Source organism: Macrotis lagotis, chromosome 4 (assembly GCF_037893015.1).
Source record: "Macrotis lagotis isolate mMagLag1 chromosome 4, bilby.v1.9.chrom.fasta, whole genome shotgun sequence".
NCBI lineage: Eukaryota > Metazoa > Chordata > Mammalia > Peramelemorphia > Peramelidae > Macrotis > Macrotis lagotis.
Genome location: NC_133661.1, coordinates 34,105,382 through 34,133,292, shown reverse-complemented (window position 1 = coordinate 34,133,292; position 27,911 = coordinate 34,105,382). Strand labels below are relative to the sequence as shown.

General features: G+C 41.0%; 1 protein-coding gene across 5 annotated transcripts in view; it reads right to left on the bottom strand.

Annotated features, from left to right (window-relative positions):
• SCAPER (S-phase cyclin A associated protein in the ER) overlaps positions 1 to 27,911 on the bottom strand; it is a 381,601-nt gene that overhangs the window by 218,246 nt on the left and 135,444 nt on the right. For all 5 annotated transcript variants that reach the window (XR_012477706.1, XR_012477705.1, XM_074232482.1 and 2 more), the window contains exons 19-21: positions 26,928 to 27,080; positions 26,268 to 26,375; positions 4,371 to 4,507 (exon numbers count right to left, since the gene is read on the bottom strand). Coding sequence is in view for 3 of the 5 variants with exons in the window: in XM_074232482.1 (XP_074088583.1) it covers positions 4,371 to 4,507; positions 26,268 to 26,375; positions 26,928 to 27,080 (398 nt within the window). In the remaining 2 variants the exon portion in view is untranslated. The remainder of the gene's footprint in view (positions 1 to 4,370; positions 4,508 to 26,267; positions 26,376 to 26,927; positions 27,081 to 27,911) is intronic.

The following is a 27,911-nucleotide window of genomic DNA, read 5'->3' as shown; positions in this document are numbered from 1 at the left end:
CATTCTTCTCAGTAACTTTTTGAATTGTTTTATCCATTTGACCTAAGCTGTTTTTTAGCATGCTATTTTCTTCAGCATTTTTTTGGATTTCCTTGACTAAGCTGCTGACTTCATTTTCATGTTTTTCCTGCATCTCTCTCCTTTCTTTTCCCAGTTTTTCTTCTAACTCCCTCATTTGATTTTCAAAGTCTTTTTTGAGCTCTATCATAGCCTGAGCCCAATTTCTGTTTTTCTTGGAGTCTTTAGATGCAGGAGCTTGTGCTTCCTCATCTTCAGACTGAGTATTTTGATCCTTCTTGGGCTCATTTGCAAAATATTTCTCAATGATCTTCCTCTTGTTTCTTTGTTCATTTTCCCAGCCTAAGCCTGTTTTTGGGGGGTGCTTCCTGAGCTTTTGGGACACTCCCACAAGGGTCTCAGTGTGTGAGGTTCTGTCCTCCCTCCTGGTCTGTGAATGACCATAAGCACCCGCCTCTGCCACGGGGCTGAGGTGGTAGGGCCCTGCTGTTCTGTGGGGGGCCTAGACTGCGATCAGGATCTGAATGTGTTCAGAGCCCCAGAGTCCTGTTCCAGGGGCAGAGGACAGAGCTCTGCAGTCTCTCTTCACTCCCCTCCCTCAGCTCAATGGGCTCATGCCCTGGGGGCTCCTGCTTACCGGCTCGGCCTGCTTCTGTTTCCAGGTCTAGGCTGGGGAAAGACCAGGCTGCGGGCTGTGTGCCCCGCAGAGGTCCCCCGCTGTTCCCCCACTTTGTGCTGCTGCTCCCCGGGGTGCAGCTCAGGAGACTCCCCAGCTGCTGTGAGCTGAGGCTCCCAGCGCCCTGGGGCTACCTCTGGGAGGCTGAAGTTCTTTGGCTCTGGCGGGTTGCCCCTCCGGCAGGCCACCCCTCCGACCCGGGGAGCAGAGCCTTTCTGCTCTTTTCCAGGTTACCTTGAGTAGGAGAACTGTCTCACTGGGTCCCTTTGTGGGTTCTGTCTCTCTAAAGTTTAGTTAGAGTCCTTAGTTTATGAATTTTTATCAGAGAGCTTCTAAGACTGGATCCCTTCATGTCGCCATCTTGGCTCCGCCCCCTCAAAGAATTTTTTAAAAGAGAAAAAACATCCACATGGAAAATACAAACAGACAATAAATAAAAGTATAGTAGTTATTTTTTGTAGTAGCAAAGGACTGAAAATTAAGGGAGTGAAAACTGAGCAAAGGCTAACCAAATTAAGAATCAGAATGTAATGGAATATTTTTTGCACCACAAGAAATAATAGGAAGACTTGTGAACTGATACACAATGAAGTTAAGAGAATTAGGGAAATGATGTATACAATTATGAAGAAAATATGAAAATATTGGAGCATAGGGTGGCTAGGTGGCACAGTGGATAGAACACTGGCCCTAGAGTCAGGAGTACCTGAGTTCAAATCCAACCTCAGACACTTAATAATTACCTAGCTGTGTGGCCTTGGGAAAGCCACTTCAACCCCATTGCCTTGCAAAAAAACCTAAATAAAAAAAAGCAAGAAAATATTGGAGCACACTGATCAATACAATGACCAATTGTGAGTCCATAGCAGAGGTATCAGGGACTCAAAATGCAAATATGAAATGAATTTTTTGTATACTGATAATGTATGAATTTGTTTTAACTATATTTATTAGGAGATTTTTCTTTTTCTTTCCTTTTTATTCATTTGGGGAAATGGAGGAGGAAGAAGAAAAAATAAATACTGCCTAATTGAAAAAATTAAATTACTAACATCAATCTTAAAAATATATAAAGGAGATTTGAAAAATCCTTTCAGGAATACCTAACAATGGGAATTTATAGACTTGAACATACTGTTGGAAAATGGAGAAAACTAAGAATGGGTTATGCTTTTATGTATGGGAAAACCAAAGAGTAACAGGTAGTTCACAACATCATATAGAATTTTTACAAAAACAGACCATGTCATAGGGCACAGAGACACTGCAAACAATATAATAAGACAAAAGTATTAAACTCAAACTTTACCACCCAAAAAACAATCAGAATAGTATTCAATTCAGGGAACACAAACATACAGACTAAAATAAAAACCTAATAATAACATCCTAAATTATAAATGGATAAAAAAGAATACAGAAATTATTAATAAGTGGATAATGATAAATTATCTAGCACCAATAATAAAATAGAATACCAAAACTTTAGGATATAATTAAAGCATTTCTCTGAGGAAAAACAATATCCCTAAAACATACTAACAAAATTGAAAAAAGGGGATTTAATGAATATACATTTTTAAAATAAACTCAAAAGAAACATGAATGGAAATTAAATTTTGAAAATTAGCAGAGAAAAACTAAAATTTGAAACCAAAAAGAATACAAAAATGATAAAACTAAAAAGCTGGTCCTTTGAAAAGACTAACAAAATTGAAATACCTGCAAGTTACCTAATTAGAAAGAAGATACAAAAATCAAATAAGCAAAATAAAAATACTATAGAAATCATAAAAAAATAGAAAAAATAAAAAGAACTACCAAAACTTATTATAGACCATTATAGACAAATGAAACTGAGAACACAAACATCTATTCTTTTTGGAATGGAATGGGAGAACTATCTGTTGCTATTGTGAACAATTATACTAGTATCACTGCTTTTGGAAGAGAAGGGAGGTAACCATGGTCTCTGACCCTAAGAATCCTCACTGTGGCTTCAGTGACTGCAGGGTAGTGTCTCTATAGTCCTGAAGACCTTGTTCAGTGTGGAGATGCTATGCTGGGAGGTAGTGCAAACTGTTTTCCAAACTCTAGGCTTCTGCTCCTATGCTTTTAATGCTTGGTCAAGGCTGCCAATGCTGTCAGCACCAGAGCTGCCCTGGAGAAGTGGACAGTCCCAACACCTCAGACTACCCTTGCATTAAATCCCCGTTATCTCTCCCTTTCTCCTTTTTAGCTCTATACTGCTCAACCAAAGGGTGGCCCTTCCCTGCTCTCCCCTGATAGTATCTCCCATGTTCCATCTGAAAAGTTTTTGCTGGAGATGCTGATGATCCTTTCCAGGGGACACTCAACTTCCCCCCAGAGTGATCCAAAAGGATTTTGAGATGGGGAGACTGGATGTTCTCTTCCCTCTTGCCCCACATTCCAGAACTGGTTCCTATTCTCTGAGACTGAGCACAATATGTTCTGCTCAGCCACCTCTGGTATAGTACAAATCAGACAAAGCATTCTACTTTGCCCCTTAAGTTAGAGATATATGGAGCATGGGACCTGAGGAACACCCACCTATGGACACTCATTAAGTGTCCCTTAGACAATCTCTAGGACAATCATTAAGAAATACAATTTCCTCAGCCAGATAAGGAAAGTCTAAAGTTGGGTCCATCCTTGAAAATCTGCCTCTAGAGTCATAGCCTTCAAGAAACCAAGGTTACATCTGCACCAATAATGCAGAGGGGTATTAAAGGACAAAATTTCATAGTATTTTTATATGATGTCTTTCAAGCTTCCACATGTAGTTAGGTTTGGTGGTAAACATGATAATAACACTTCAGCATCATTTTCTCCAAAATGATAAAGAGATAAAGAAACTCCACAACTATCCACTAAAATAATGAACACAGGACCATTGAATTCAGAGCTAAAAGGTCCTTGGGGATCTTTTCTTCTACCACCCCCATTTTACAGAGCAAGAAAGATGAGGCCCAGATGGGCCTAAATGATTGGATTTGTTCACATCACATGGATAATAAACAACACGATCACATTTGAAACCCAGGCCTTTTGACTCCACAAAGTCATACTTCTCTATTCTACCACCCTTCTTCTCAAGAGTCCATTCTCAGATGGATGCCCCAGACCACAATGCATCAGCACATCCTATAGCTGTTGGATCTTCAGGTGTCATTTGTTAGGCCAATGATAAACTACAGGTCTAACAACTCACTTTCCATTTCAAGATATTTCTCTGACTTTTTCTTATTGTGACAGACAACAGATTGATTAGACATAGTCATGGGATTTGACACTATAGTCATTGGCTTCTATTTGTTGATTACTATTGATTTTCTTTGATACTTCATTTAAAAATCAATAGTTGGAAAGAAAAACAGGCCGGGCTTGCACATACTTAAACACACTGTGGTGCTCTGGAAGGGGCTGCCGTCTGGGCCTGGCCCTGACGTCCAATTATGAGAAAGGCTCTTAAACAGGTGAAAGCAAGGGCTTCCCATCGATCGATGGGCACTTTTCTTTCTCAATCAGAGGAAGTGGCTATAAATTAGGCTCATCAGCACTATTTTCAAGACATTCATAAAACAAATAACTGTAAACTCTTTTTTGCCCTTCAGTAGTATTTGTACTGAGGAAGAGCCTCTCTCAGAGTGAGTACCTGGAGTTCATCCGGGCTTTCAGCTTTTTGGCTTTCTTCTTATTTTTTTGCCTGTCATCTCCGTCTTTGACAGGCTCCGTTGGTGTTGAGCTTTCAACCACAATGTCAACAATATACTTCTTCAATGAGAGATGCTCCTGCAAAAGACACCAAAACAGCCTGATTTCTATGGTCTTTAATAAGTATCCAAGATTCACCCACTGTTGTCCATAAGAATTCTGAAAAAAATTTAAGAAAGAAACTTTACAAGTGAGGCTCTGCTATTTCAGCCAATAACACACATGTGGAGTTTGTTCCATAGCATGACCCTACCCTGTTTGTAAGCTGGGTTAAGTATTTCCCCCCCCACAACTTGAAGAGGACCAATAACTCTCTCAGAACCCTAAGAAGTAATTCATATGAAAAAAAGGAACAAACCATTTACAAGTGAGTTATTGATGCCTCAATGCTTCCCAAAGAATAATAATATATTCCCTTCTAAGTGAAGAGGGTTCCAGATCTTTTGCAATGACCAAAATCAGTAAAGACCATCCCAAGAAATAAGCTCCAGGACAAAATCAAACAAAAGAAATAATAAAAAAAACTAAAAATCATTTTATTCTCCTCCTTAGAGGTTGCCAACGAAATTCTAGATAGAGCATTCAAGGCTCTTAACAATCTGGCTATCATTTATCTCTTCAACCTTGCTTCACATTACTTCCCTTGACACAGTCTAGGATTCAGCCAGACTATACGCACTAGTTGCTTCCCACACTTAATAACCCCTTTCTAGCCTTGGTACTTTCAAACAATGAGCTCAGAAGACCCTCCCTCCTCATCCCCACTCTTCAGATTCTCATATACCCTTCCAGAGAAGGCCATACAGTATACTCTGATCTATGAAAATTCATAATCATAGGCTACTGTGTTAAACCTCCACTGGCCTCCTCCCCCTTCACATGGTAGAGGTCGCTCTCTCATCACAGATTGGGAACAACACACTCTCAGCTCATAGTGGGGAGTTCAAAGGTTCTGCAGTCCATCAATAGCTGACTGAGAAACTAGCTGATCACACCACAAAGAAGTCAACCACACTTTTTTTTGAAGGTGCTTGTTAAGTGCAAGGAAAACTACCACTTTCCTGGGACATGACAATGGAGTAAAAGTTTTGATCTATCTTAATCACACTGAAAAGACTTCAAGTAGGGGCTTGGTTATTTGCAACTTCAAAAAAGCTAAGTTCTTAAAAGTTCATGCACAAAGAAGTAAGCCACCAAGTGACAAAGTTTTTCAGCCAAAAAAACATATAAAGTCTGGGGGGGGGGGGTATGCTACATAGGAAGAGGGAGTGTTCGTACAAATGAAACAATTTTTTAATTATGTATTTGAATACTGAATAAAGAAGATTGCTTTAAAAATACCAAACTGAAATTTGGTAGTGATGCACTATTTCACTGTATGAAAGTGCTATCTATCACAAATTGGAGCTAGAAATGATCTCAGAAGTCATTTAGCCCACCTTACTAATATTTTTATTTGTGAGGAAACTGAGACCTGGAGAGGTTATGCAACATAATCAAAGTCAGACGGTAATTAAGTGGCAAATATATGATTTAAACCTTGGTCCTGTGACCCAAATTTGGTGCTGTGACCCAAATTTGGTGCTCTTCCCACTAAAGTATGCTGCAATTCCTTCAATCAAATAAGCTCTTAGGCAATAAGCTCATAGAGCTCTTAGGCAAGCAATCACAACAGCATTAACCTGATCCAATTAAGATGCTCACATTGAAAAATGAAAAATAATTAGTATTTCTATTTCAAATAAAATGGAAAATGGATAGCAGTAAAGATACTTTTCCATTTCTTGGAGAAGTAAAACAGATGCAAAAAAACCCACCACAACAAAGCAGTAAATAGAACTCAGAAACATCAACCAGCAATCACTCAGTCTTCTTGACAAAAAGACAAAGGAACTTTGGGTAATACTGTGTTTAGAATAATATTAGTGTGGAAGTAACACAAACAATGAAAACGGCACAGGTGATATGAATATTCACAACAAATGGCAATTAAGTCAGAAGACTGCAGCAGTCTCACCAATGAGTACTATATTTGACCTCTATGATGTTAGCACAAAAAAAAAAAAACAAGGAAGCAAATGGGACTTGAGAAAAATGAAATAGGAAAAAAGGAAACAATCAATCAATCATTAAACATTTATTAAATGTAACAGGAGCCAGACACTGTGCTAAAACTTAAAAGAAAAGATGGAAATAGATTCTACCTTCTCATACTGCTTTTCATCTATTCTCTATAAATATTATACATATTAAGTTACTTATATATTGTCTCTCCCATTACAATGTAAGCTCAATGAAGACAAGCACTGTTGTAAATCATTCTTTGTCAACTCATTACTTAGTACACAGAGATTACTAATAACTTTAGCAAAGTTGCAGGCAATAAAATAAACCCTCAAAAATCACCACATTTTAAAATTACATTAGCAAATCCCAAATAACTACAAAGTGCACAAAATCCTTGAGAATTCATCTCCTAAAGCACCCAAAAGACTTGCATAGATTCAGTTACAAAGTACTCCTTAAATAAGAACTTGCATGGCTAGAGGCAGAGTCTGTTCATTACTAGGCCATGCCAACATAACAAAAATGACCCAAACATCAAAGTGAACTAATACTTGTGATGATATGTCAATCAACTTATCAAAGGGATACTTTGTCATACTTTAAAAAATAATAAGATTCAGGCAGCTAGGTGGCGCAGTGGATAAAGCACCGGCTTTGGAGTCAGCAGTACCTGGGTTCAAATCCGGTCTCAGACGCTTAATAATTACCTAGCTGTGTGGCCTTGGGCAAGCCACTTAACCTCATTTGCCTTGCAAAAACCTAAAAAAATAATAAGAAGAAGATTCATTTGGCAAAACAAAATAGCTAGAATATTGAGGGAAATGATGCAAAGATTCAGGGGAAAAGAGATATTGGCACTTCCAGCTTTTACTATATTATAAAATAGCTGTCACCAAAACCATCTGGTATTAGTTAAAGAGAAAGAAAGCGAGATCAATGGAACAGTCTAGAGGAGATGACAGAAATCAATAATCTAATGTTTAATAAACCAGAAAGCAAATTAGTTAAGAAAAAAACTGCCTATTTGAGGAAAACCTGCTAGGAAAGTTAGGTAGCAGTCGGGCAGAAATTAGGCTGAAACTGACACCTTACACTTACAGTCCATATTCCAAATGGAAAGATGAATTTAAAACTAAAAAATCATATTAAAAAGTATTCCAAGAAAAGCATATCACATACTTCTCATAGTTATTGTTGGGGGCGGGGGGAAGAGGCTTGGCGGTCGCTTAGAGGGGGAAACATAATCACCTTATAAGGGAATGTTACAGAACTCGGCCCCTCATTGAGTAAGAGTTCATGGGAGGGAGGACAGAGGGGATAAAAGGGTCTGCTGAGAGGTGGGGGGGAGCGGGAATGTGATCACAGAAGAATAAAGACTGATTACCCACCTCAGGCGCTCTGTCTGGTTCTTCCCCCATCAAAGAGTGGGGGCCGGGGGTACCCCGAAGACTCATCACGCGTTGGACTGGTGAGTAAGAGGACGGACTAGCATAAAGAAGCCGGCGTTGTAAATAAAAACCCGGCAAGTGGCGCCCGGAACAGGGACCTGATTTTGCTAGGGAACGTCTGAATCCGCTGGTCGGATTCTCCAGACAGCCTCGGTCGTTTCTGACCGGGAGGAAGGAGAGGGCGTTTACTCTCAGATATTGCCTGAGGGACATATCCCTATTGTGTTGACTATGCTTTCTTTCTCTCCCCTTTCTCCTTCTGCTCTAATCACGCTCCTTGCCGTGCTGGCCTGTCTGATTGTGCCCTGCTGCCTCCTTCTCTTTTGCCGAACGGGAACTTTCCAGTTCTGCCACCTGTTAGGATTGCAGCCTCGGCTAGTAGACAGCATGGGGGGCCGGAATAGTATTCCCGCCTTTGAGCCGGAGGAAAAAGAGGCCGTTGCAGCGCAGCTTTATAAACTCTGCGCTAAGCATGGCCGTAAATTACCTATCAAGACGTGCCGTGCTTTTGTTGAGAATATCTGGAACATCTGCCCTTGGGTGCAACATAGTGGGATCCAACCAGATAAATGGAAGGTGGTAGGGCAGCAGATGGCCTCCTATAATGACACCTGCCCGGGAAAACTGACCCCCAAGGATTTTACAGTGTATAAGATAGTGGATGCAGCCCTGCATCCCCAGAAGGTGACTTTGGCACGAACAATCAGCACTCAGGTGGGTAGCTCGTTGGCGGGATCGGATTCAGAGAGCTCAGAGGAAGAGGGAAGGCCACCCCCTCCCCTGTATCCGTGGGAGGAACTTAGAAGAAACAATGGGGGAACAAGGGGCCCCCAGGGAGAAGAAAATGCCGCATGCCCCTCCTCACCGAGACAGAATGAAAAGGGGGAGGGCGATGAATGTGGCACACTTAGAGATTCAGGGCCGGAAGTTTCCGAGCGCGGGAAGGGAGGGGTGCAAACAGTCCTCAGGGGTGGCAGGAAGAGGAGCGTGAGTAGGTGGGACCGGGAGGCTGCTGACGAGGAGGGAGAAGTCCGCGCTGATTGGACAGCTGCCGCGCCCCAGACTTGGCGGCCCAGCCAGGAAACAGAGGCAAAAAATCCCCCATGTTCCTTGCCCGCCCTTCAGAGATCCCCTCAAGGGCTCCGCCCATCCGGCCTACTTGCCACCAGTGCCTCCATAGCAATAGAGAAAGGGGAGGAGGTGGACTGGGATGACTGGGGCCTCTATCCGGTATTTACGGACCCCCTTACCGGAGCCCGAGACTACCGCCCTGTCCCTTTTAAGATGCTTAAGGAACTTAAGGAGGCCGTGACTAAATATGGCCCAAGCTCCCCTTATGTAAAAAGACTGATGCAAAACCTCTTTGCTACGCACCCTTGGACCCCTGCTGACTTTGACGAAATTGCAGCCGCGTGCCTAGATGCCTCCTTATATTTAGCTTTTAAGGCTCAGGCCCGCAGAGAAGCCTCTAAGCTGGCAAAATCCCGGGGTTATACTCCCCTGGATTTAGCCATTGACCTCCTGTGTGGAACTGGAGCCTATACTGACCCTGCTGTTCAGGCCCAGTATGGCCAGTTTGAGCTAGAGACTGTTAAAGAAACACATGTTGCAGCTTGGGATAAGATTGGAGCCATGAAAGGGGGGAGAGCCACACAGAAGTTGGTTGGGCTGAAGCAGAGAGCAGATCAGACACCCCTCTCATTTGTGAACGAGGTTAAAGAGACAGTGACTCGTATAATGGGAGACACCCCGGGATCTGATCTACTTATGAGACAATTGATTAAAGAGGGTCTTCGCCCCAAAGGGATCGCAGCCATTAGCAGCCTTCCCCCCGACGCTTCATTAGAAGAAATTGTTGACAAATTGCTGGACATGCCCAGCGAGGATTCAATTCAAGCCTTAGTGACTGCCATGGAGAACCGGGAGGATAGCCTCCTGACCGCCCTTCACGGTATGCAGGTGAGACCCACCTGTTTTGGGTGCGGAAAGCCAGGACACCTCAAAGCACAGTGCAGGCAGCGGCCCCCCTCCACTTCAGTTCCGACCTGTTATTCCTGTGGAAAGCCAGGTCACATAGCCAGGTTCTGCCGATCCAAAGGGAAGTCGGGAAAAGGGAAAGGGAGGGGCCCGGCCGCGGGGCCCCCCCCCCCCCCCGTGCTCGAAGACAGCGGCCCCATTACTGTGACTATCCCCGTGAGGGTTGACTATAGAGAAGGGACACAGCAGAGAGAGATCGGGCCTTGGGAAACCTCAATGATTCCCATTGAGCTAAATATTTTCCCAGCGCTCATCACAGGGGCTGAGAGATGTGTGGACTTAGTCACCCATACCCAGGTCATTTTTGGTCCCGGAAGTCCCACATCCGTAAGGGTCACAAACCCCCACCCCTTTCCCACCTTGGTAAAACAGGGCCAAGAGGTAGGAAAGGCGCTGCCCTTGCGGGCCCCTCCCGCTCATGTGAACTGGGTCCACCCGGTCAGCTCTGGGCGACCACTGTTAACCGTCACGGTGGAAAATCAGAAGCTCGAAGGGATAATTGACACTGGAGCCGATTGCTCTGTCATAAATAGGGGACAGTGGAGGCGCGAGTGGCCACTCCTACAGAGCCCTCAAGCAGTGACGGGGGTGGGGGGCAATAGATCTGCCATGAAAGCAGCACACGCCCTACGGTGGTCAGCTTTGGAAGAATCTGGACTCTTCACCCCACTGTGCCTACCCGACCTCCCTTATGCATTATGGGGTAGAGATATCTTGAGCCAGCTTAACCTGACACTTGCCACCCCTGATAGCCTGTGGGGAAATTAATTGGGGCCACTCTAGAGATGAGCTTTTCCCCCAGAATAACATGGATTAATAAGAAACCTATTTGGGTTGAGCAGTGGCCCCTGACAAAAGAAAAGCTCATCGCCCTCACAGACATAGTAATGACCCTCCTGCACGAGAACAAAGTGGAACCGTCCCTTAGCCCGTATAACTCCCCCGTCTTTGTCATAAAAAAGAAAGGGGGGAGTTGGAGAATGTTGATTGATCTTCGGGCAGTAAATGCCAACATGGTACCCATGGGGACCCTCCAACCTGGTCTCCCTATGCCCACTGCAGTCCCGCAAGGGTGGACTATTATAGTGATTGATGTTAAAGACTGCTTCTATAGCATTCCCCTCCACCCGGAGGACAAAGAAAAATTTGCCTTTTCCCTCCCCGCGATCAATTTCCAAGCCCCCAGTAAACGTTATCAGTTCACCGTCCTACCTCAGGGAATGGCCAATAGCCCCACCCTGTGCCAGCTTTACATGGATACTCTGCTACATTCTATCTTTTTAAACAGAAAGGGGGAGTTGGCAGGTCACTGACCCATTCAGACCTGTCTCAGGTACTATTTACCATGAATTTCCTACAAGTCAGGGATGACGGCACTACAGCCGCCCAGAGATTTTTCTCCCCAAAAGGACATGCTAAGAAAGAACCAACGCTCCTGCCCTCTCCCACCAAGGCCCTACCAGGCTCTAAAGTCATGTGGAGAGATGAAGAGGGAGGTTGGCATGGCCCTGTAACGGTAAAGAACAGAAGACAGGGCCACCTGTCATTTCATCCCGAGGATAAGATAGAAGAGCCAGAAAGATGGCTCCCTGTTTACAAGATAAGAGACCTTGATTAATGCCCAACCCTACGGGGTGAGAGGAATTTCTTTCTTTTTCAGGCCTTCTGATCATCGTAGGGATCCTTGGAGGTGCTCCATCTGAAGGAAATCCGACATGGGGAATACTCCGAGTTATTCCCTCTCCCCTTCCGGTAGCACGGAACTCCCCGATCTACCCTCGCCTGCTAGTGACCAATACATCGATGGGGCTCCCTTCTGCCTTGGTGGGGCCCCTCATGTGTGGCCACAGGGGAAGACATCGAGGATCCCATACCATGGAGGGATTGCCAGATGGCGGGAGGATACCCCCTTGAGGGTGAACAAGGACGCTGATTCTGGGAATCACCCTACTTGTTGTCTGTTTCTGCCGCCTAGCTAGGCGACAGAGGGGCTATATGCTTCTTACTCAGAAAGCCTTCATGGCCATGGAGACGGGGGAGGATCCCCAAGTCTGGCTAGCCGCCATGCATGACATGTGACACCTAGGGGTAAGACGAGGTAAACCCCAAGACGGGCAACTTCTCCTGACCCAGCCACCTAAGACGGGCAAGGTCCTGGGTTGAAGGAGATGACCTAAGACAGGGTTCCTCGCCCCCGGCGGATCCCCAAGTCTGGCTAGCCGCCATGCATGACATGTGACACCTAGGGGTAAGACGAGGTAAACCCCAAGACGGGCAACTTCTCCTGACCCAGCCACCTAAGACAGGCCCTGAGGGTGTCGGGCGCCTAGGACGGGCAAGGTCCTGGGTTGAAGGAGATGACCTAAGACAGGGTTCCTCGCCCCCGGCTATCAGAGGCCAGTAGAAATGACACCGCTTAAGGCTAACCTCAGCACCGCTTAAGGTCACACCAAGTGATAACCTTGTAAAACAGAAAGGGGGAGATGTTGGGGGCGGGGGGAAGAGGCTTGGCGGTCGCTTAGAGGGGGAAACATAATCACCTTATAAGGGAATGTTACAGAACTCGGCCCCTCATTGGGTAAGAGTTCATGGGAGGGAGGACAGAGGGGATAAAAGGGTCTGCTGAGAGGTGGGGGGGAGCGGGAATGTGATCACAGAAGAATAAAGACTGATTACCCACCTCAGGCGCTCTGTCTGGTTCTTCCCCCATCAAAGAGTGGGGGCCGGGGGTACCCCGAAGACTCATCACGCGTTGGACTGGTGAGTAAGAGGACGGACTAGCATAAAGAAGCCGGCGTTGTAAATAAAAACCCGGCAGTTATGAAAAAAGGTGTATTACTGACCAAAGAAATACAATTACAAAATATAAAATAGGGGCAGCTAGGTGGGGCAGTGGACAGAGCATCAACCCTGGAGTCAGGACGGCCTGAGTTCAAATTTGACCTCACTTAATTAATAATTACAAAATTGTGTGACCTTGGGCAAGTCACTTAACCCCATTATCTTGCAAAAACAAAACCAGAAGAAAAGATAAAATAGACAATTTTGATTACATGAAACTGAAAGCTTCTTCCCAGAAATGATTAATATATCTCAGATAAGAAGGGAAGTAGTAAAGGGTGTGTGTGGGGGGGATCTTTGAATAAAATTTCTCAAAAAATGGTGTGATAGCCAAGACATATAAACAATTGATAATTATGTATGGGACCAAAAGCCATTCCTCAATATATAAGTGGTCAAAAGATATGAACAAATAGTTCTCAAAAGACTTAGAAACTATTTTTTTCTTAAACATTCTTTCTATTTTTAGTTCCAAACTATCTTTCCCTCTAGTAACTCACCTATCCATCGAGAGGGCAAGCAATAAGATAAACATTATACATTAAGTCATGCTAAACCTATTTCTATATGAGATATGCTGATAAATAGAAAGCAGGGAAGGAAGGAAAAGAAAATGAAAAATATGCCTCAAACAAGTTGATTTTATCAGTATTTTAAACTTGAATGTCCTTTTTCTGTCCCTTTGAGGACGCAAAGCATCTAATTTAACAAAGGGGCATTAATTACATATAGAATGAGGAGCCTAGTGAGATGGCCCCTGAGAACCTTTCCAGTTCTAGTTCTCCCTCACATGTAAATAAAATGGCCTGCACTCAAGGGCCTCTGAAGACCCTTCCTGCTTTAGATCCATGATCCTATGAGGCAGCAGAAAGAACTATTTGGAAGGAAGTGAAACTACTTAAGTCACTCTCTCATTGTATTGTGAAGAGGAGGAAAGTTAAAAATCACTTTCTGAGAGAATTTCAAAAATGATTACTACTAATAAATTTTCTTATTTTATTAATAATTTTCTAATTTTAGAAAAAATCTTAATTTTTGAAATGAGATACTATATGATTACTACAGCAGTTAGTCATAGGAATGATATTTCAAAAAAGAGAAAAGCAATAATGGGGCTCAGAGAATCCATTTGAAAGACACGAATACAAATTTCTAATAAATAACTGGAAGAAACAGAAGAGATTTATTCTACCAGTAGCTGTGCTTTGGGGAAAAGTATAAGTGAGAAGGTGGTTTTTTTTCCCCCTAGACACTAGCAAGAACTAGTAGATTTGGGCTAGTCAAAACAGTGAGCTAAATTAAGATCAAAGAATGCTGGCATTAAAAAAAAAACACACCTTTGCTTTATGAGAAACCTGAAAACATTAAAATCCAGATCATCCTCTCTGCTCTATTTAACTCTGGGCTCAGTCCATTGTCAATATTGGTGAACAAGTTGATCTATCTTTTTTTGTGGCGATGGTCAGGCCAAATCCTTTAGATAATAACAAACCTCTTCAAGGATGCTTTCTACAATGTCTTGGAGCTGGATGCAATCAATAAAATGTCACTCACAAACTAAAGAATTTGAAGACCTCATTCACAGAGAATTCTTCTCTAACTTTAGAGCCTGAATTTCCTCATTCAAAATAGCAAACAGTTTTGGCATGAATATATCTCCCTATTTTATTCCCATTTTGATACAATGATGGGAGATCTCTTGTTTAAAAGAGCCTTAAAGATGGCATTTTGCTAAGCCAAAACAAATACTTTTTTATAATCAACAAACAATAAAATCATTCATATTTTCTATATCTTTTAGTTAATTGATCACAGATTTTCTGGTTCAGGCACAGTACTCCTACCACTGAATCATCTAGTTACTCCTATATAGTAGTATAGTGTTCAATAAACCCAAGTAAATCTTAATGTATGGCAAATCAATCCTGTCAAGACTTCTAAGACTGTGACAATTGTAAGTCCTTATCTAATCGAGGGGAACAGGATGTTTCAAACAAATCCCATCCTTGTTGCTCTGTGGGTTCTTTATTTAGAGAGACCAAAAGAATGCTGAGGAGGCTTGCAAAGATTTATACCTTTTTATTGTACAGCCTTGGCGGCAGGAGGCTGCAGGGTCAAGTCTACCCATAAATCTATCTGCAAAGCCCAAGTTTGCTTATCAGTTCCTTCATGTGCCTAGTCCATTTCTTCCCCTTGTGCAGTCTACTCCAAGTCTGTCATTGCCTGCTCCATGCCACAAGCTAGCTGTTGTCCACAAGCTCCTGTCTGTATGATCTGCTCCTTAGCTTGGACTGCTATAGGAGCCTTGAACAAAGTCAGAATCATGCCAAATTTGAGACTTGCATAGTATTATCAGGTGTAAACAACTTATGTAATGGTGGTTGCTTCCAAATAAGGACTGTTTATACAACCTTGATTATATCAGAATACTAAGTGAATATCTAAATATGAACCTTATCCTGTGATTATGGGTAATTCATATTCCAATCTGGGTCAAATGGTTTACTCTACAGTAATATTTCAATATTTGACAAAATATTGACAAAAATTTGACAAAAAATCCCAGGAAAAGCGCTAAGTCATCTGGCAGAACGGAGGCTGAAATTAATGTCTCACAATCTATCCCAAGATACATGGAGGAATAAAGGTCACATCTTAAATTAGAAGATTAAGGAAGAAATAACTTTTTATATCTATGGATAGTAGAAGAATTCATGACTACACAAGGGACAGATAGGCTCTCTCATGATAAAATGAACAATTTAGATTGCAGAAGATTTTAGCTTAAATTAGAAAGGAAACAGTTACCTGAAAAAATAATTGCAGTAAACTTCACTGATAATGGTATAATTTCCAAATATATAAAGAACTGATTAAAACTCATGAATACAAAAATCATTCCCTATTTGATAAATGATCAAAAGACATGAACAGGCAACATTCAAAAGAAGAAAGTTATCAATAGTCACCTGAAAAAATGCTGCAAATCACTAATAATTAGATAAACACAAATAGAACTAAGTCCACATCTCACCCATCCATGTCATGCCCACTAACTGTAAGAGTCTCCTAAAACTCTGTCCTGAGCCTTCGTTTTCCCCTTTTTTACTGTTTTATTTGGCAATGTTGTCAGCTTTCTTGAATTATATTATGTCTACTTTTGCAGCCTTAACTGTTCTGACTTCTAGTCTCTTATCTCCAACTCTTTGTTAAATATCCTAGACTGCTACCAGCCTCAGCCCTTATCCTCAAACTATGGTCACAGCCTTCTGGTTTACCCTGCTCCCCAATGTAGCCTATCTATCACTCTATAATCAAAGTCGTTTTCCTAAAACACAGACCTGACAGATCTGAAGATGTCACCACCAAATTTGATAAATGCCAGTGGCTCTGTCTTTTAAAATCCTACATCACTTGACCCCTTCCTACCTTCCCAGTCTTCTTTCTCCTTACTCCCTTCCATATACTCTTATCACTTATTAAAATTGGCCTATTCCTTGAATAAGACATTCAATCTCCTAACTCCATGAATTTTCCCTGGCAGTCCTCATATCTGGAATTCTCTTCCTCTTCCTCTCCATTCCCTGGTCTACTTGGCTTCCTTCAAGTTCCAGCTGAACTTCCCCTTTCTTGAAGCAGTTTTCCCAGTCTTCCTTAATCTTTGTGACTTCTCTCTGTACAGCACTGTCTGCATGGTGTCTGCCCTAATTAGACTGTGAGACCCTGAAGCACAAGGCCTGACAAAGAGTAGACATGTGAGGCTTCCTGCCTCCTTGGCTCCATCACCTCCAGGATTGACACCTCTGAACCTGACTCCCCCCACTCTAAAGATTAGGCACTTGAACTTTCTCTCCATCCTCAGCCTACACACCATTTCACACCCATAAGGGGCAGTTCAGGCATTCCTCAGCTCCTTACTGGCACCATCTTCCAAAGTCATTTCACCAACTGATATATGCCCAGGCATTTAGAGAATGGGTAAACTGTGGCACAGTAATGGAGTATCTCTGAGCCAAAAAAAAGGGTGAGTATGTAATAATCACCAAAAGTTAGGATCATATTTATGAATGAATGTAAAGTGAAATAAGTAGGACCAGAAAAAACAATCCATGTGATGAATGATAATAATGCAAATGAAAAGAGGAATAAAGTGAATTTCATGAAATTACAGTGACTAAGTATGATGATCCCAGAGAAGAGACAAGAAAGGGCAAGTGACTCCCTTTATGGCAAAAGTGGGGAACTACATGCAAAGAATAGACCTGTATGACATGTTGATGAGGTTAGTGTAAATTTTTTGTCTTTTTTTAAATTTTTTTTAACAGAAGACAGATAAATAGTTGGAAGATACAGAGATACATACAGAAATGAATGTGATATAACAATAAAATACATCAATTAAAAATTTTTTAAAAGGAAACTATAATTTTACAATAAGATTCCTAAGTAGGATTAATTTTTTAGGATTTTAACTTTGAATCAGGAAGGGAAAAAGTCTGATCAAATGTATGAACAGGAAAAATATTCATTATTATTATTTTAAAATTGAAAATTCATTTCCACCCAGTCAATTTTATCATCAGTTACAAAATAATGATCATAAGAAAGATAAGAAACTCTAAGTTCTTAGATGTAGTCATTTGAAAAAAAAATCTATAGATACCATCAAAAAAACTAATCAAGAATGGGAGAACAAAAATCAATCTGATTCTTGGCTGTCACATTTACCCAAAGAACAAGGAAATCTTGAAATGTTCCAAAGATACTGTATATACTGGAAAATAAGAGAGGTAACCATTGGGAATATAATCAGGAAAGAAAAGTCAAGACTCATACCTGAAATCTCAAGAGATAGCATACAGTTTGATAAAACTTTTCATTACATGAATTCTACTGAACAGCTGGGACCCCTCTTACTGGAAAATTATTTATTAAACTATTACCATTTTGATAAGCTCAACAACAAAAAGCTACATAACAACAAATTTATGTAATAGGGTATATGTGAAAGTCATAATTCTAACAATCAATCAATCTGTTTTTCTCTAGGGGCTAAACTAAGTTTACACAGTTTATCCAAGTTATAATCTATGTACAATAGTGCCTGAAGAGACACATGAGCAAAATGCAGCTAATCCACTGCTTGAAAAAACAGCCCCCACAGAAAGGAGATGGGCCATCTTCTGATATAGGACTGTAGTCCACCAGCTGCCTCCCCACCACTCAGGGACAAAAACAGATGCCCTATTGGCTTTCTGATAGGTGGGGATGATGAATGAGGACGAGCCTGGTCTCTTTTTTGCAGATTCTGATGCTTCTTTCCTGATCTAATCTGAGGCTTAATAGATACCTCAAAGACATAGACAGAGTTCAACTAGTGCATTCATTTATCATATTACAAGGAATGAAAGGTCTTAACTGTCACTAACACAACATGGGATGACTTAAAAATATGCAGTATCAATGAACTGGATTCATTTTAGGAGATGTTTCTGAGAGTTCTCAAATTTCAAATTTTGGATTGATATCAAATTTTATCTTCAGAAACTATTTATATAAGACCTGATAAAAAATACTGTATGCCCCTGTATGTTTGAATACATAGATCAAAGTAAACAATTATCACAAGAAAAACATCTAGCATTTCTTGGTTGTGAAGGTTTTGAAAGACAGCTTGGTTCTGTAGGAAGGACTACTGCCAGCCACTCTAGGTTTCTTTCACTCTTTTCATTTGTAAGAGCAGGAAGTACATTTTCTTCAGACTTCTGAAGAACATTGTACTGGAGACCACTGAGAGGAGATCCCCAGTCCCAGCAGTGACTCTGCTGAGAGCTAGCCATCTGATTGGGGGCAGGCAGGAGGGCTGGGGTCAAGGGCAATGCTAGGGAAGCAGGACACCAAAATGCTGGGGCTAACATCTACCCTTAATACTCTGGTGCCTTTGAGGAAGGCACCTACCTAGGAGTGCCCTTAACCCAGGTCAAAACCAGAGTTGAAGTCATTGCTGTGCATAAAGCTTTAACTTTATAAAGTAAGTAGGCCTTATAAGGATTCTCCTTATTTTAGCGTGAAAAAGACCTCAGAGATCATCAAGACTCCCTCTCTCCTTTTTTTAGATGCCCAAGCTGAGTTTACTGAAGTTAAGGGATTGGTCTAAGGGGTAGGGAATCTTTTTCTGTCAAGGGCCATTTGGATATTTAATAACATCATTCGCTGACTGTATTTGGCCAAACATTTAATTAATTCACCCCTAAAAATTGCTTAGATTTTTATTGAATTTTGAGTCCCCACCTGTGCTTGTCATGGCAACGCCAAACCAACAGGGAGGACCCGCTGCACCCTACCCCACCCCCACCTAAGGAAACCCAGGGAGTAAACAGCAATGATGGGGCTTGAACATAGATCATCTTCTCAACTCCATATCAAACAATATCCCTGTAGTGTAATCCTAAACATTCATTTCTTTAAGTTTTCATGATACTGCTCTCTCTTATTTCCTCTGCCCAGATGATGCTCCTCAGCTTCCTTTGCTGGTTCGTGTCCTGCATGACAGTCCCCTAATTCTGAAAATCCCCTAAAAGCTTCTGGTTCTTCTTCTAATGCCCTCTATACAGTCATTTTAGCTCCCATTTGGTGTGATTAACATCTCTATGTAAATGTGTCCCAGATCTACATATTTAGCTCTAGTCCTGCAACTATTTCTTAGAGATTTTTCAAACTGGCTTTCCATAGTTACTCCATACATGACCTGCCTGAACCTAAACTTCTCATCTGTTCCTCCAGCTCACCACCTTTCCATCCTTCCCTGTTTTACCACCCTCTTAGTTTTTCATGTTAGCCCTGCCCTTCATGCCACAGAAACAAAACACACCAGAAGTTTGACCATTCCTACCCCAATCCATCTCCTCTATCTGCCTCCTTCTCTCTCTTCACTCTGAGTTCAGGTTCTTCTACCTTGACCACTGCCAAGTGGTTCCCTTACTACTGATCTCTCTCCACTCTGTGGCCACAGTGACTTTCTTAAAACAAACATTAGACTATAGCACTTACCTACTCCATCAACTGCCCTGGTTTTTTTTTTGTCTTTAGGGTCAGATATCAAATGTAGGTTTTACTTTAAAAACTCTTGGTTCCAAACTACCTTTATAAGTTTCCTAGGCTTTACTCTAATTCCTTGATCTCATTATCTGACTGTCTTCAAGCTAGGAGCACATTCCCATCTCCACTCTACCTCTCAGTATCTTAGGGCAAACAACAACTTCTGCATCAAATCCCTCCAGATCCCCTGGCTATGAGGGCTGACCTCTACCCCAAGCCTCGACCAATTCACTTGATATATACTTTGCAAGTTTTATACATGTGTTTGTTTTTCTACTACTAAGTATGGTATCTAGCCCAAAGGAAAGGGCTGAATGATGTTTGCCAACTGACTGATTGAATGGTTAGATAATGGGATGAGATTTTGAAGGGAGGAATATCAGGACAGATCAATGACCTTGAAAACCAAATAAGAGTGGAATGACTGGAGATTGAAGACTCAAAACAGATGGAGAAGGTGGATGCAAAGAGAGAGTTCAAAGGATAGTTAGTCCTCTTTAAAAATTCAAAATAGGAGCAGCTGAGGGGTGGCTAGGTGCTGAAGTGGATAGAGCACTGGCCCTGGAGTCAGAAGTACCTAGATTCAAATCCGGTCTCAGACACTTAATAATTACCTAATTGTGTGGCCTTGGGCAAGCTACTTAACCCCATTTGCCTTGCAAAAAAAAAAAAAGTATAAAAATTCAAAATAGAAAGCAATTCCCTTATCACATAATTCTATGATCTGGGCTAAAAGTCCAGATATTAATGATGAAATGTCAGTATTTTGTAAAATTCTGTCTATAAGCACAAGGTCTCACCTCTTAGAAAGAATGATAAATAAGTTCCCATCCATAGGTGATGTGTATGTAGCAGCATTAATACTGATCAAAATCCCCCAAAACAAAACAAAACAAAAAAAGCAAACAATTGACCATTCCTTCACTGATGTTTTCTTAGGGAAAAAGTAGCATGAGGGCTAAACTAACCTAATGAAGCTTTCTTCTAAAAAATGGGCCAGACAGGCAGCCCCCAACAGTGCTCACATTAAGGCCCTCTGATCCAGAGGAAAGAAAGCAGAGGCTGTGAAAGGGAGAAAGGGAGGGCTATCCTGCAGAGGGAAGTCAATTTAAAAAGGCAACAGGGAGGAAAAGCAAGCCTGCCATCATCACCATCATTTAATAATAAAATCCTTACCCTCTCTCTAACTGTTATAGAGGAAAGGTTGCTAGAAATTTAGATCTTGGCTTTAACTTTACCTAACTGGAGAAAAATTATCACCAAAAGTCATAGAACTGATGATCAGTCCCCTGAGAGGCAGCTTTGGGTATACCAAGGTGTTGCCAGCAGGTGAGGCAGGTTAGCTCTACCTCTTTCCACAAAACTCCTCGAGAGGCAGGAGCTTTGGTGTTTTGCTGATATGGGAGGGAAACAAATCCACAAGACCAGAGGCCCCCAGCAGTCCTATTTCCTACCAATCAGGTCATCAAGTAGAATGTTCTAGAAAAGGCAAATGAGAAGGATGCCTTTGCTCAGCACTCCCTTCACTATAATCAACTTAAATGGGCAAGTCATGTTGCATGCAGATGATGACATGATCTTCTTCGATTATGATGGGCGAGCTTCATCATCTGGAATCAAAGCCCCCTCTGAAACTGTCTGGGTGACCAGAGCAGCCCTTTGGTCTTCTTGACCTCAGTCTGTTCAGCTGTAAAATGAGCATATTGGACTCAAAGATTCCTCCCCAGCCCTAGAGCTAAGATCCTATGAACCCTGCTTTCTCCCATCATCTCCAAGGTTCAGTTATCACTGCTGTCATGCAGACAAGTCTCTCTCTGTCTCTCTGTTACACACATGGGCACATGTGTGTATACACACATGCACACAGCACACATCACACCCATGTACATATCACACCCACACTGACACCCTATAATCTCTCCACACGAGAGCCACCATAGTCTTGCCCACCCATCAGACATCATCTCAAGGGGGCTCCATTGGCACCATCAATACTAAATGTCCCAACCTCAATTGATCACCCTCCTCTCAAATCATGTCTCTAATTCCAACATCTCTGTTCCTGTTGCCAGGTTGTCATTCTAGCAATTACCCTATTCTTCTCTCTCCAGGAGACCCTAGTCACAAGTCCTTGGGGTCTCTCAGTCAAACTCCTATAATTTCTCTCAAAATCAATTTCTCCACCCCCAATTGTTCCTTTGCTCAATAGTCAGTATCATCAAATAAACCAATCGGTCCAACACTATTGTATCATCCTACGAGTATGTGCTGAAGGGATGCATGTTTCCCTCCTCTGGCTGCAAATACAGCACCTACCACATGGAGTCCACTTTCTTACTTGGTTTCAGATGATACCATTCATGCATTTGGGGCTACAGTAAGACTCTCCAACCTTGTTCTGTCCTGTCCTACTTCAAGCACAGGACATACTCTCTTTCTCTCTGAAGTGACAGCATCATAGGGTCAGAATGAGAAGGAACCTTGGGGATCTTTAACTCCAATGCCTTTAAGGTAGCAGAGGCCCAGAAAGAAAAGGTAAATAGCCTGAGGCTCCCAAGGAGGGGCCGAGCCAGGGTTGAACTCAGGTTACCTGGGCTCCCAGAGGGAGTTCTCTGTTCCACAGCTCTCTGAAGATCAAATTGAGAGGCCATGTCCTTCACAGTCTGATCTCACTAGCAAATGATGCTTTTTTTCTCCATCATACTCCTTAAAACCCTCTAAGACTTCAGATTCTACCTTCTTTTCTACTTTCCTGTGTATACATCTTATCTCCTCCCATCATATTGATAATTTGCTTGAATCAAACATCAAAGCAATTAGAAAAGCTTAAGGAAAAGAAATCTGACTGAAAATAAAATAGGATTGAATATACACATGCACATTATGCCCCATCACATTCTCACACATTCCAACAGAGGACTGAGGGAATAAAAAATATGTGGGTCTATGATCTTGATTTATTGATTGGTGATTAGTATGTCTAGATCTGATTTTTACCAGCCAATAAAATAAACAAAAGAATAAGTGTAATAAATTTTTTTAAAAATCTGAAACAATGTTCTAAAAAAAAATCACATATGAAACAGAAATACTTAGGTTATAAGAAATTTACAAACATGCTGGAAATAAAAATGTGGACAGAAATGGAAATTATATTCTAAACATAAAGGAAATATTTTAAATTCTTCTTGAAGACTGAACTTTATAATTAATTGATCCATTCAAAATACTATTGTAAAACTGAAAATTTATATGATTTTAGTTTTGTTCATCGTGTGATTTGTATTGATAAGAAAACAAGCTTTTGCCTAGTATTTGCAAAACTGGGCAATATAAAAGTCTGTTTCTTTATATTGAAAGTGATTTATAGGGACGGCTAGGTGGCATGGTGGATAAAGCATCGGCCCTGGAGTCAGGAGTACCTGGGTTCAAATCCAGTCTCAGACACTTAATAATTTACCTAGCTGTGTGGCCTTGGGGGAAGCCACTTAACCCCGTTTGCCTTACAAAAACCTAAAAAAAAAAAAAAAAAAGTGATTTATAAAAGAAAAGAAGCAAAGGCTCCCTTAACAATCAAATGTCACCAAGGGTGAGGAAATGCACAGAATGAAAGGAACTCCGCATTATTTCTCAAACTGTCAATAGAACCCAGAGGAGTCACTGCCCTTTCCCTTCTACCACAAGGCCAAGCATAACAGACAAAGAGGTCAGCAAACAAATCATTTCCCTAAATACAAGGTTGTGCTTATGTTGCTTCTCATTTCAATATTACAGTATTCTTTTTCCTTGGTTGATTAAAAAACTAATTTGGGGAGACTCTAGATCCATGTTATCTTAAAAAAATTCTATCAACCATATAACTAAGATTTGAGCTCTTAAGGAGACCTAAGAGCTTCTCATAATTCTTCAGGAGTCCACTACAAATTGCCTGAGCTCTTCTTGTTCCATATTTAAGTACATAACATGTTTAAAAAATTAGACAAAACATACATTTGCAGAACATACATAAATCTGAATCATATTTTGACACATTTTCCCCCCAAAAGAATTCAAATTTAATTTTTAATATGGGCTAGTCTGAATTTTGGTTTCTATATCTTACTAAATTTAATATTTCCTAGGACTTATATAGATGAAAACAAGGCACAAAACAGTATAAATATAGTATAAATAAAGCCAGCCATTCAATATTTTTGCCATAGTCACAATTACCTTCTCCCTTCCTCCTCCCTGTCCCTTTTAGCATAAAAACAAAATACATGTTGCAAATCTGATACAAGCAGAATTTTCATGTTGTACTTCAGGTGTTTCTCTACCGCTGCCATTAAGCATGGGTTAAGTAGATACAGTGAAAACTGACAGATACCAGTCCTTTCTGTATTTTCTCCAGGAGTCTAGAAAAAATTCCCTAGTCAATTTCCATTAATAAACAAAACAAAACAATAAAGCTTTCTTCCTAGGCAGCTCCCGATTATGCTTAACAAGCTTAAAACAAAATGTGTCAAAGATCAAGAGTTAGTTATCCAAGATGTCAAGTGTACAAGGTCAAAGGTGAAATTTTATTAGGTCAGAGGTGGTGTAAATAAAATCTTATATGTCAGGAGAGAAGGGTCACAGACAAGGTATATATGATATAAAGACATCACAGATGACAAGTAATAACTCTAAGTAGTATAAGTATGTTCACAATAGATACCTTCATTGATTAAAAATGAAACTTTGCAATGAGTGGCTATAAAATTGCCTTACTAGAAAAACATAATTCACTCATATGCCATTTTGGAAACTTATTTTTAAGCCTTTTTTCACTTTCTATGAGAAGAGACTAAAACTAAGAATTAGCTGAATAAATTCTGTGAGAATAATTTAAAAGTATGATTTTAGTGTACACATGATTTTTAGACCCATTTCCATTTAACACAAGAATGAATCCCTTTCATATTGCAATAGAATATGAAATAACAATAACCTGGGCCATTCAGCTTTTCTCTTTTTCTACTCAACCCCTAAAATCCACAAAGTTGACTTCCAATTGCAGAATAGAAATATTCTTTGAAAATTCTGCTTATATCAGATTTGTAGACATTTTTGATGCTAGAAATGTGGTAGGACACTTATACCATTATTTTTGTACTACAAATAACCATGACCTGATATCTTTATTTAGCAAGTTCAGAGTTTTCTAAAGAAGGCATATAGATACATAGAACTTCTGGCTTTGTTCCATTCTGCATTATAATAACAATAACAACAGCTAGCATTTATATAGTGCTTTAAGATTTATAAACTTCTGAACGTGTTATCTCATTTAAGCTAAACAATAACTCTGTGAGGGAGGTGTTGTTATCGTCACTCTTTTAAAAGGTGAGGAAACTGAGGCTGAGAGAGGTTAAATGACTTGCCCATAGTTACACAGCTATCAAGTGTTTAAGGTAAGTTTTGACTTAGGTCTACCTGACTCCAGGTCCAGAGCTCTTAACCACTTATATGGTACATGACTTAGCTGATACATTATCAAAAAGGTGGCAAATGGAAACAAGTCTGTAGATAAATGAAATAAAAATAAACAAAAAGATACTTTCTCTTAAAAAAGCTAAAGCCATTCCAAGAAAATAATGTATTTGACCCAATTTGTCTTCATCTCTGCTTTAACTTTCCATTTCCCACTTAATAAAGCATTCAGCTTTACAACAAAGGGATACCGAAGTCTGTCCAAGTGGCTGCTCTTGGGTGCTCTGGGCAGACTTTGCTTCAGGGGGTATCACAGGAACTCTTGCCCCTTTGGAACACTCTGCTTTCAAAAATCATTACCAAATCCCTGAAGGGTTCTTAGTTTTCACAGGCAGAGGAACATGCAACAAGTCACTAAGTTTCAAAAATAGTTAAGTGCGAAGGAAAATTGGCCTGAAAGCCAGTGACTGATGGCATAAAACAGATGTATTCTTGTTCTCCATCAGTTAAACACTGAAATGATTATGGACCCCAAAGTTATAGAATCATGGTGGGTTCGGTGCTGGCCAGGGAGGCTCATCCAAGGGCCCAGGGGCCCCAAGGCTAGGGCTTTTTTTACCTTCTCCAGGATGCATCCTCCAACTATGTTCAAAGTGCTACTAAAAAGGTTATTCCCTTATATTAGGATATTAAAGTGGCATTTTATCCTTTGCAGGGACTTTTTCTATCTATTGTTGATGATTTATAAAATCTGTAGGATTTGAGTATCTATGGATATGACATTCATAGAAGAACAGACATTACTGGATGCTTTTTTTCTATAGGCTTCCAGAGTTAAAGGTTAAACAGACCACAGGAAAAAATTAAACTATGGAATTTTTTTCTGAAAAACTCACCACTTCTTCATCTGAGAGTTCTCGTCCTTGGATGCTGCTATTTTCTCTAACTGCTTGTTGGTGTTTTTTCCCTTTGATGTGACTAAAAAGATGGACCTCTGAAGAAATCTAAAATTATAAAAATATTAAAAATAATAGTAAATACTAAGGACGAAAGACATGCTGACATTATCAGATGATGCCCAGGACAGCTAAAAGAAATGTTATTCTATATACAATACAATGAATAATCTATTTAATGACAAATGATCCCTAAATAGTTTCAAATCACTACTTAACATCATTCTATTTTTGGGGAGTGCCTTCCAGAGAAAAGCAGAGCCTTGGATGAAGGAGACCCAAGAGTCACAACAAGCCCTAAGCTTGGTGAGCCCCAGGGCGGGGAATGTGGCCTGCCTGCTCAGGCCTTCTCTCTTCTACTCCTCTGGTCCACTGGCTCTTCAGAAGAGCTGAACTTGCTGGAAGAACATGTCTGGAGAGTTGGCTGCTCTGCCAGCCCCTTCCTGAACATCAGGATGAGTCCTCAGCATTAGAACTAGTAGCAGAAAGCAGCAGGGGTTGCTGAGGAGAAGGCTTGGGATGAATTGGTCAGAGATTACAGGTTACTCTCAACCACTCCACACCACCCTGCCCCACCCTGCAGAGTGAGCAGCCGCTTACTAGGATTGCGCAGAGTGAGCATTGCTTCTTCCGTTCATATGGTGTAAGTTTTGGGGCATAGTCAGTGTTAGCATGTCTCCCGCTGCTTAGCTCAGCTGCCTTTTCCTTCCTTTGTTCAATCTGTTCCATGTGCCTCCGGACGCTTTCATCATGCTAGAACACAGCAAGCAGTACACATTACATACATGGTCCTGAAGACCAGGCAGAAGAAAGTCTATTACCTTGCAAGCTTCCTGATGAAAGGAATATCCACAGTTCCAGGGCAAATTGGTGGAATCAGGAGGACCTGAGCTCAAATCCAGCCTCAGACACTAATTATTACCTAATTGTGTGACCTTGGACAAGTCACTTACCCCAATGCCTTGCAAAAACAAACAAAAAAAAAAAACAAACAAAAAAGAAATACCCAAGTCCAATTATTTCAGAAGAACGCTGACTAGAACCACACCAAAACACACAAAGACATTTATGCTGCCTCAAATATTCTTTCATTTTCTTCTCCTGTGACTAAGGACAATCATGGCCAATAAAATATAACTTCTGACATGATCATCTCAAACCTGCATGTCTCTGGACCAAAAAAGACAAATAACATTGAATTTTGTCAATTGGTTTCATGTAGATCTTGGTATTTCAGAAAAGAAGCAGTTACTTTATTGATGCCAAGAGAAAGACTAGGCCTACAGTCAAAGGCACAGGTTCAAATGTTACCTCTGCTACTTTCTACTGCACAACTCTGGGTCAGTCTCAGAAGATCAGGCTCCCTATGGGACAGATGGGAATGGAAACCTAGAGCTATTCCTTGGGACAAAGGTTTGTTGTGGGCAAAGAAACTCACAACCTTGGATGAGCATTGCTGTTATTAAATCACATCTGATTGTCTCATAAAAGACGACAATGTGTCAAAGGGATAATTCAAGTGAATATGATTTTGTTTTTCTTACTGAAATTGATCCAGGAATATCACTTAGTTTTCATAATGGA